Below are 10,833 nucleotides of genomic sequence, written 5' to 3'. Positions count from 1 at the left end.
ATTCAAGATATGTGAGTGGCCAGGCTAACTGATATTAGTAGTACATGCTATTCATACTAATATGAATTCATATTAACATGTGTTGTTAATCTCCTAATTATCAATTGATGAATCACATTGGTTTTCTTGTTGGAACAAGAACCCTGGTAATTTTGGCTTAATATTAATTAAAACACTAGGGGGCAGCATGGTTTTTGTTTTGTTTTGGGGTTTTTTCTTTTAGATCCTCAGTATATCTTAGTCTTTATTCTTGTATTCTTGTGTTGGCTCATATTTTGAGTTAGGGTGAATTATAAAATTTTACATTTTAAAGTCAATCCAGAATAGCTCAACAACAGAAAAGGTCGGGGAATACTTTGTATGCTGGTTTTGTATTTCATTTGAGCTTTTTGAGTATCAGTTTATTCATATAGAGCCAAATGCCAAAACATGTCATTTCTTTGTGATATGTGGCCTCTTACAGAAAAACAAATCCTAATATAATGCATTCTTTGAACATGCATTTTTAAAAGAAAATAAAAACAAGCAAAAAAGAATAGCATGGGAAATGACTGAACAGTAAGTTATTGCTGAGTGGGTTTTATTGAGCCGGTTTTTCCACATGTTTCGAAGTTTTGTGTTTTCAGTTTTCTTTGAGCTCAGCTCCATCTTCCGGTCACTCTCGCGCCAGTCCCTTGTATCTCGCGCGCTGCTTCCGGGAGGGGATTCGCATTCTCCACGACAGACCAATCAGAGGACAGGTCTCCCAGGAAGCGTCCCGTTGCTATGAGGCTGTGCTGAAGGTTATAGCAGTTCTGGACCGGCAGTTGGGGTGAGTTCTGCACAAAAGTTAAAAGCAACATGAATCGTTGCTAACTTAAATAGCCAGGAAAAGGAAGAAATATTATTTTGAACCTATATCTTAAAATTTTCGCGTCTTCTTTATATTAGCTTGTTTTTTTACACAGTCTTGGGGCTACAGAAAACCCGAATCAGACGCAACAGAGGAGGAAAGTTAGAGGATATTAGAATTCCTCCATTAAAACGAATACGATAGTTATCTTGACATTACTGTTGCAGCTTGGAAACAGAAAGGTTTTTTGTGTCAGAGGCTCGAGACAGCTGAAGTTTCGGTAGTAACTCGACTACACACGGACACGCCTCTCACCGGGTTTCTGTCCAATCCCATCGCTATTAGTTCTGCAACCGACCAATCATCGCAGCTATGTAAATCGTCTCTTGAATACTGCTGTCTCGGGACTGTTTTAATGTGAAGCTGTCAGATTTGTCTGTCAGACGCAGCGTAGTGGAGTTCAGATAAAGAGTCAGTAGAGTCCGAGAAATCTCCAGCAAAGCTTGGCTGTTCGCTACTTTTTTTGCAAGACGGTCGGATTGAGTTTAATGTACAACATGACATTTGAGGAACTAAGTGGGGATTATTCTCAAGAAAGGTAAATGTCGTTTGTTATGCATGATTTATTTAGCATAAGTAGCTTTGTTCCACAGTAGATGACACCGTAATAGCACCTCTCTTACGGATAAAAGCCAATATGGAGCTGCAAAGTTTCTGTAGATGGACTGGTTTGAGCTTAATGTAGTATATCAGACTCGGTATTGTTTTTTTTGTTGTTGTTGTTGTTGTTGTTTTTTTTAGGTTCATGTGCTGTTTAAAGTGACTCCAGCCTTAATATTAGTTAAGGCTCTCTAATAGCCTTAGCTAATATTAAGGGTATTAGTTATAATTCTCTTAAACGGATCAGGTGGTTAGCAAGAAGATTTATGTGTCGTGTCGAGTTCCAATATTTCTCCTTGAGTTCTGCACTTCACGATGCATTCAAGTACACCTCGTACAGTAGGTTGTCTGTATCGAAAGAACCATGACATGATGTAATGTCACCGCTGTTTCTGCAACATTTCCCGAACAACAGCCATACTTAGCTATTGCTACTGTTGTAGCGTTATTAGATGATCAAAACTCTTTGAAATACTTCGCTATAGTAAAATCATCCTTATCACTATCAACCTAAAATCTAATTTAGGAACTTTGAATATTTTTAATAGCAAAGTCGGACTGTCTAATTTTTTTTTATTATTATTATTTTTTCTTTCACCAAAAGTAATTTTGGCACAAAAAAATGGCCAGTTATTATTTTAGGACCATTATCTTAGGAAGGTGACTATCTTTAACTCAGTAAAAAAATGCTTTAGTCCTTTAATGTCCATTTACACCCAGTGAAAACACTTGAAAATCTTACTTTTATAGTGTTGAATAATATCTGGCTGACCTTTTGGATCACATTTGGCTTTGTTTCACTGTTGGTAGTCTATTGCACAACTTGACTTGAATGCAGCGTGGAGTCTAAATGTGGTGGGGAACCCCATGTGGACTGGAGGGACCTCTGTTTGACACAGCACCATTAACGCAGCTCCAGCGACATGAACATGCATGTGTCTGTGCTTTGCAGAATGGATACGGTGGCGAAAGCCTTGGAGGAAGTCCTCACCTCTGCCTTGCCACAGGGCTGTATTACGGTTGGCGTCTACGAGGCAGCCAAGTCCCTCAACATGTGAGTACAGACTGTGTTGCTTGTATCTCTAGCAGGGTTTGCTGGTCGCTACCTCGCCTTAACGCTTTCCTCTCCAACAGAGACCCTGACAATGTGGTGCTGTGCATCCTAGCCACTGATGAGGACGATGTTAAAGACGTGGCCCTGCAGATCCACTTCACGCTCATTCAGGCTTTCTGCTGTGAAAACGACATCAACATCCTGAGGGTCAACAACACCCACCGTCTGGCAGAGATCCTGGGGGGAGGCGGAGGGAAGCAGAGTGGCGGGGAGCCCATGGACCTGCACTGCGTCCTGGTCACTGTAAGTGCTGCTCGCCATGTTTTCTGTTCTGTTCGGCTGTAATTGTGTCTTGGATGGAGCCTTTGATCTCCTGGCTGTGGGCACGTGAGCGAAACTCTTACTCACAGGGGAACTTGTCCGCACTTGTTCCTGTGCCTGTGATAAAGCGATGGCAGAGCTCCTCCTTCTTCTGACTTCTGAAGAATTTCATGTGGAATCTGTTGTTACGCAGAAACAGGACCTGGCAGAGATCTGACTCAAGGATGAAAGAAAGATATTTGCTAGGATTCTAGCAGCGTTTTACATCTATTTTTTTTTCTTTTCAGCACATCTCAGTTTAACACAGCAATGTACTTGTGGTTTTGTCCACTTGTTAGATTTTATTCATTCATTGTTTGAATGATTCTTGTATTGAATGTTTAGGGGAAACAGTGGGTCTGGCTGCCCTGCAGTGTCAGGTGAAATTTACCCTCAGAAAAGGTGGAAAGTGAGAAATTCCTCCTGTTGAACAGTTGACTTTGTGGTAGATTATATATAATCGGCGTAGTGGAAAGTAAAGGCACACAAATAAATCAGCTGGCGGATAAATCAGCTCTGGTTTTCTTAATTTTGGGAGATCAATCAATACTTACACGTGAAACCGATGTGATCTGGATCTTATCTAGCTCTGCAAAGGTCTGAAAGTCAACCACTGTCACCTTTTGCTCTTCAGTGACAGAGGACTGACCGTTAGCTCCGCCCACCAGGTCACGTCTCTATGGTGACCACCCCACTGTTGTAAAGTTGTTGTCACTATATTTAGCTACTTTTGAGACAAAAAAAATCGTTATGCGCCTACATCTGAACGTCCGGCTTTTTAAAGATCAGCTATAAAACTGTAATCGGTGCGGCGCCCCCTGGTGGAAACACCACAGCCAAACTGAGCCAGAGATGGTGATTAACTTCAGTTTCCCTTCTTGCTTTCAGAGCCCTCACTCCACATCATGGAAGGACCCCGCTTTGAACAAGCTGAACAGGTTCTGCAGAGAGAGCCGCTGCATGGACCAGTGGGTTCCCATCATCAACCTGCCTGAGCGATGAGCCCCCCCAGACCGCGCCGCAGCGAGGAGACCCTGTCCAGAGCCAAATCATTTCTGCACAGGAGGCATGCTTTAAACCCCACCTGACACCATGCTCCCACCAGAGAACCAGGTCTACTGCAACGCTGGTTGCAGAGAGCACAAAAAAATCAAAACAAAAAAAAAAAAAGAAAGAGAAAAAAAAACATGCTGTCAGTGTGGGATGTGTTCAAAACCAAAATAAAAAAAAAAGCGTGGGGTCGGAATTTCCACTTCGAACTGGGTTTGTTTGGAGTTAACGTCCGCGGGCCGTGGCGAGCGGGAGGAGGAGGCGGCGGACTCTATTCGTCTGGAGGTGGAAGTGTTACGAAGCGTGTGTGCTTTTCAGTGTGACGCCCCGCAGCTGAACACAAGGACTGTACGCTGTTTGTTTGGCAATGTCTCCGTGGCGATGGGGAGGACCGGGGCAGCGACCCCGGAGCACGGAGCTGCTGAGCCGCTGAGCGGACCCAGGCCTCAGGCTCTCTGCAGAAATAAAGCACTTGTTGAAACACTAGAGCTGCTGCAGTTTAACTTATTCATCACAGCCGTTCATGTTCAGGTTGATGTTCTGATTTCAAAAGGGAAAACCTTCATTCTGTTTGTTTACTGTTTATTCTATATCTATCAACACACCAGCTGTTTTTTTGTTGTTGTTTTATTTTTTTCTAAGTGAACTAGTTCTTTTGTTCAAATTTAAGTTATTTCTAATTATATTTATGCATATTTATGTTATTATTTTTTTTTACAAACTTGCACGATTTGAATATCAGACAAATGTTTTCCTGTCAATAAAATCTTCTTGGAAACAAAATGTAAAATGTGTGGGGTTGATTTTTGTTTTGTTTTGTTTTTTTGCTGAATGCTGAGCTGCAGTGAAAGAGAGCGTCACGTGTGGATGGCAGGGGGTCAGGCTGGCCACTGTGGCCCTGCTGTGGCCCGGGTGCCATGCCTGGCCTAAACAGAACAATGAGCGGCACAACCCGCCCGCTGCTCAGGCTTCTGCCACGGTCAGCAGGACCGAGCGCATTCATCCAAACAGTTCAACAACTCTCTAAAGAAAAGCGCGGCGTAACAGAGACATCAGGCTGTGATTGTCTAAGATTTGAGCGACTTAAGTTTTGATTTGGCGGCTCCTGAACTGCTACAGGTCAGAAGAGAGCAGAGCAGAAACAGTTTAGTCAGTGGGTGGTTTCTGGTATGCAGGCCGTTGTATAAGCCCTTCTGAGCCGCTGATTCCTCCCCTCCTCCCCTTCTTTATCCATTAGTCACATGATCACACCAGCAGGTGATCTTCCAGAAGCTGGCTGCTGGTGACGTCACTCAGCTGATGTAAGGCAGGCAACCCCCTCTGAAAGTGCCAAGTCATAATCTGGGCGAAAGGGTGAAACTGAGTTTCACAATCTAGGTCATGTGAAAGCAGCCAGTGGAAGATTTGCAGAATTTCAGGTTAGAAAAAATCATTAATGAGGCATTCATTTTTGCTATGTCACGTTAAAAAGTTTGCACACCCCAAGGGAAGTTTCAGTTCTTTGGAAAGAAAATTTCACATTAATGTATAAATTTCTATTCTTTCTCTGAGAAAGACAATTATGCAACTACACTGTAACCCTTCCTAAAGCTGTTCTAACACAGTTTAGCTGAAATAAGTTGAGAAACTTCTTGTTGATCTCCTGTAGCAGTCTGTATTACAACAAATTTGAAGATGGCTCTGACTGAAGACTCTATTTTTCTGAAAGTTTCATAAAGAGGATGCTCAGGGCTGTCCATACGTTTCTTGATTGTATGCATATGTAATAAAAGTTAAAGTTTATATCATAAACATATACATTTTTATTTGTATAAAAATATATATAAATAAATATATTAATTTATTTGATAACTGATTGTGCAGTTATCAAAAACAGAACTAGCGTACTGTGACACAAGAGATGAGCAGCTGAGCAGGATGACTTTTTGGGTTTTTGTAGCCACCAACCAGTCTGCAGAAAGTCTGTCCCACTCCTCACTTTCAAATCTCCCCTCAACAAATTACATCATCTGAGCTTTGACTAGGCCGTGGTCAGCCAGACTGGAGCATGTTGACAGTTCTGAAAGTTTTAAATATCCACTGATGTTAAACTATTTTTGGACATTTTTTTTTAATTCCTCACCGGACTCACAAAGTGCCAGGATCTCTTTTAGTTCTGCTGATCACTTTGACAGTCAGCAGAACTAAATGAAATGTCTGGAGTTTGAAAACAGAAAGCCATTTGCCTCTGAGCTGATGTGACTGTATGTGATATTAAGTGGAAATGAATGTTCTAAGTTATTCGTCACCAGAAAAAACATTTTTTTTTAAAAATACATTTTACAGGAAATATTACAAGGTTTTTACTTCAGTGTCCTTCCTCGGTTTCCACTCTGCCTCACTACATTTTCCAAAACCCACTGGGAGCATGCAGCATAAAAAGTGCAATAAGAGAAGTCTATTTAGCAGTTGCTATTTTCCTGCTTTAATGGATATAATATTCTTTCATTTTTGGTGTACTGCATAAAGCCACCATTTGTGCGTTTATCTGATTGAACATAAAGTCTTCATTGCTCTCCCTCCAGCCTACAGTCAGTTACTGCCCCGCTAATTCTGGCCTTTAGAAATCATTGGAAAGTCCTTAAGGCTTTTCAGGAATGTGTGACTCAAAGTGTTTCTCTGCCTTCCAGCCGCTCCTCAGGGCTCCATGGTGTCGGTTGGCTCTAAGTGAAAGGTCACCTGTCCTGTGACTGGGGGGGGTGTGACGCTCTCTGATGTAACACAGTATTGTTGTGATCGGAGGCTGAAGGTTATTTTAAGCCTCATGTTACAAAAAGTTACTCGCAAAAATGTGGAAGAATTCAAGGGTTGAACCAGAACCAGACATGGAGAAGCTGCATTCAACTTCTATGCACCACAAATCTGGAGCAAACTTCCATAAAACTGCAGAAACACTGAGTTCCTTTAAATCTAGACTAAAACCCCACCTGGTTGGGGTTGATTTTTAACCATAATAAATGAAACATTTATTATACAACAAATATTAACAAATATATATTCATGTACAATGATGATTTTGGTGATGGCACTAAACAAAATGTGATGTTTGTTCCTGGTTTCTCAGTTGGTGACTGGTTTTTATGACTTTGTATTGATGATTGATTGATTGATTGATTGATTGATTGATTGATTGATTGATTGATTGATTGATTGATTGATTGATTGATTGATTGATTGATTGATTGATCGCACCACAGTGGTGTGTTTTATTTTTAGCCAAACAAAATTCCATTATGTGTGAACTGGTAACTGGACTTGATTAAAATTTTAAATCGAGTTCATTGCAAGGTTTGTAATCAATTAATCACATTTTAATCAAAAATCAGATGTCAACAAAATAAGCAATATTTTCAAGTCAGAAACCCTTTTTGCTGCTAAATTATTGCATAAATAGACATGTAGCTTTGCTAATAAGCTAACTAATTTAAACTACAACTTGAAAACAGCAACTTTTCCCATCAGATCGGTTTGCAGAAGTTGCTTGGATTTACAGGCGTACCAAACACGAGTGAATTGATTAATTGTGCAAAAACTGTCGACAGGTCAAAATTCATGTAATTAATTAATCAAAAATAAAGCATTAAAGTCTCGTCCCCAGGCTAGTGAAGCATTTAACTGTCAGATATAAAATAAATTCAGGAGGAGTATGGCCTTGTAATGAGAATATTTCATAACAAGACATAAAAATATGCTCCTCTGCCAGATCACGACTTATTAAAAAGTCAGAAAGGGTTCCAATTCATCTCACAGTTTCCTGTAGACGACATCTAAAAGTCCCAAGACATGTTCCTGTTTTACTGTTACAACCTTTGATCTTCATAAGAGAAGATATTTTGGTTTAAATGACATATAAATCTTATTATAACAAGTTTTTTGTTGTTTTTTTTTATCTTGTTGCAAAAATAAAGCTTTCTATCTTAAGCCAGATACTGCTCCTGGATTTATCTCCAAGCTGTTGCGATTAAATGTTTCTGAACTGGTGTGAACACATGATCACAAGAAAGCTTCCTTGATCTTGATCTTCTTTTTGCAAGGCAGTAAAATAAGTCCTAATTATTTCTTTCATTCCGGTTTGGTCGTTTCAGCACACCAGCAGACCAGTGCCAGCTCAGTTTTGCAGAGTAAGTGGAAAGTCTATAAAATGCTGGCAGAGGTTCAGGAGGGGCCACAGTTTCACATCTAGAGATCCCCATTCCCTGAAAGAGGAACCAGGAGCAGAGCAACACGTAGAGGCTGCTGCCAGCAGCTCCTCCTGTCACCAAACTGAGACGCTACTTGGGCTTTGTTATAGTTGGGATGTGAAAGAGTGAAGGGACTAGATAGCCGAACCTCTGCAGCCTGCCCCATTACACACACCCACACACACACACATACACACACCCTTTTCTGTCCCAGCGCAGCACATTCCAACACACTGACACCAGAACCAGGAAAGCTTTTCACAGCAGGAGCGGAGGCCCCCACTGGCAGGCAGAGAGAGTGCTGGTGCCCAACATTCAGGCTGTTGGACCGGGCTTACACTGGGCTTATTTAGCATTGTTTTCAGCAGCAAATTCACAATTGCGATGTTTCCATTAAATGAGAAACGCAATGAAAATCACACATGAATAAGTTTGTTCATGTGATAATTTATTTAAAAAACATCATCCTCCAACTACTTTCTGTTGTCTTTTTCTTTATGGTTTCTGCCAGTGGAAACATCCGGTTGCTCATTTTTTACTGTCACTTCTCTTGTAAACTCTGGAGAGACATTCAGAGCTGGTTGTCATTTAGAATTGAGGACATCCAAGAGATTATATATTATATGTTGATGACCTCGAGAGCCAAATATCTGATGTGATAAATATTGCTTTCTTGCTTGCTAAATATCATCTGCTGCTGTAAGAAGAGAGGTTCTACCCCTTGTTCTGATTTTTTAACAAATTTAAACTTTGTTTCTCCTCACTGAAATATTGTAAATCTCTATATGGAACAAAAAACAAACAAACAAACAAGCAAAAAAAACACCAGTATGTGATGAGCTTGTCTTTTACAATCTTAAACTCGTGTTTGTGTCTTTTTCTATGTTTCACTGTTCCTTGCCCCGCAGCAAGAAAAGTTTTTTAATGTCTTATCGCGTGAACAAACTTATTCACGTGTGATTTTAATTTTATTTCTTATTTAATGGAAACACTATAATGGTGAAAATGTTTTTTGTTTTTTTTGACAGTAGCAGAAGATTGACAAAGTTTTGCTCACATTTCGAATTTAAAGCTGTAGCTGTGCACTGTAAAGAAAAATGCTGACTCAGCTTGACTACTTTCCTTGTTGCGTTGACTCAGTTTGTTATATAACTTTAACTAAACACTTAAGAGTTATTGCTATGTTTATCAAGGTAACGGTCTTTAGTTAACTGTATTAGATTAAAAGTGCTTAGTTAAGAGATTTTTTTTTTTTAAAGTTTCCCCAATTTATTTAAGTTTTTACATTATTACTTCAAGTTGAATTTTTGTATATAATTTTTTTAACTACTGTTAAGTTTTTTTAGCTGTTTTTTTCCTCCTGTTTTCTCACCGCAGACACACCTGGTTCATCCTGCATCACCACTTCTCATTTGTGGGGGAAGAAAAACAACACAAAAACTGCTGATTTTTAATAAAGGAGGCATCAACGTTTCACCACTGCTGCTGCTGCTGCTTTGTGTGTGAGAACTGCTGCATCCTCTGCACTACATGTGCAGCTTTAACAATGTGGTATGTATGATCCTGTATGATCTTCCCATTGTGTAAAGACAGAACACACCACAGTGTGTGCAGCCTCCAGCTGGACAGAAACAAGGTTAGAGAAACCCGGCGGACTCCCAGGATGAGCAAAAATAGTTCCTCTGCTCTCCAGGAGCGGAAACTGGGCCTTGGCTCTGTTCTAAATTTAGCTCCAGCGTTCCCTGTTTTCTGAGGGCCGCAGCTCCTGCTCCCAAATTAGACAGGAATAGACCACTAATGACAGGAAGTGGGCCCACAGAAAGGCTGAGACACTCCTGGTCAATATGTTTATGAAGTCTTAAAATAAATCTTCATTTCAGTAGCATCATCTCATTTGGAGCATTTTGATTAAACAAATTAATCGACTGAGTAACTTTACAAACGCAGGGTAGAGTTTCTGAGAGTTTCTTATGTTAATGACTTTGCGTTTTGCTGGAGGAATAGAAATATGACGACACACAGAGGCTCATGACTTTCAGTCACCAGGCTGGAGGAGGAGCCATGTTATGTTGCCAACACACACAAGTGAGCGGTTAAAGAGTGGCATCTGAAGGTCACCAAAAGCAACTTCAGACAACATTTATACGGCAAAATGTGGTCTGATCAGGTGTCAAACAACAGATGAATTTGTGGACAAGCTCCTCATGCCCAGTGTTAATTATGGGGGATGATGTGTGGTGCTGTGGGCCAGATTTGAAGTAAAAAAAACAATAGAGTGAACTGAACAATGATGATGCAAAATATGCAGCCAAAAAAAAAAAAAAAAAACACAAACATTTTTCCATGACCAAAATCAGTCTCTACCAAATCCTGCAGGAAAGCTGTGAGTTCAGCTTTAAGTTAAAACTAAATTTGTTAAAACCATCATCCTGACAGTTTCAGACAGATAATATGTGGAGAGACGGGGCTCCTTCCTGTGCTACTATATCTGTCTGAAGGGATGCTGTGCTCCCAGTCAGAAAGAACCAATCAGAGCCAGGAGGAGGGGCTTAACGCTGTCAATCCGCTCATGAACGCACTGTAGAGAAACAACTTACATTCCAGGAAAACTGTTTACCCTCCATCATTGGTGGCCATGCTAACTAGCCTTAGCATTC

At 40.5% G+C, this 10,833-nt stretch overlaps 1 protein-coding gene across 2 annotated transcripts; it reads left to right on the top strand.

The window, feature by feature from the left end:
• Positions 1–603: 603 nt before the first annotated feature.
• On the top strand, positions 604–4,444 carry gadd45aa (growth arrest and DNA-damage-inducible, alpha, a). Of its 2 annotated transcripts, none has more exons than XM_015050129.1 (4): positions 604–811; positions 2,445–2,546; positions 2,627–2,849; positions 3,795–4,444. In XM_015050129.1, exons 2-4 carry the CDS (start codon positions 2,446–2,448, stop codon positions 3,906–3,908), a joined length of 438 nt encoding a protein of 145 aa, XP_014905615.1. In that variant the 5' UTR covers positions 604–811; position 2,445; the 3' UTR covers positions 3,909–4,444. The 2 variants fall into 2 exon arrangements, with proteins under 2 accessions (XP_014905615.1, XP_014905614.1); XM_015050128.1 differs by lacking the exon at positions 604–811 and adding an exon at positions 949–1,430.
• The last annotated feature ends 6,389 nt before the right edge of the window (positions 4,445–10,833 follow it).

This window comes from Poecilia latipinna, unplaced genomic scaffold, assembly GCF_001443285.1.
Source record: "Poecilia latipinna isolate Pla-1442-1.1 unplaced genomic scaffold, P_latipinna-1.0 Scaffold975, whole genome shotgun sequence".
In the NCBI taxonomy this organism is placed as follows: domain Eukaryota; kingdom Metazoa; phylum Chordata; class Actinopteri; order Cyprinodontiformes; family Poeciliidae; genus Poecilia; species Poecilia latipinna.
The sequence above is the reverse complement of the archived record's forward strand: the minus strand, read 5'-3'. Positions and strand labels throughout refer to the sequence as shown.

Excerpts from the sequence above, each read along its gene's own strand:
- gadd45aa (XM_015050128.1), top strand. The coding sequence starts at position 1,381 with ATGTACAACATGACATTTGAGGAACTAAGTGGGGATTATTCTCAAGAA. Across the intron at positions 1,431-2,444 it reads GGGGATTATTCTCAAGAAAG|AATGGATACGGTGGCGAAAG; the intron begins GTAAATGTCGTT and ends TGTGCTTTGCAG. Across the intron at positions 2,850-3,794 it reads TGCACTGCGTCCTGGTCACT|AGCCCTCACTCCACATCATG; the intron begins GTAAGTGCTGCT and ends TCTTGCTTTCAG.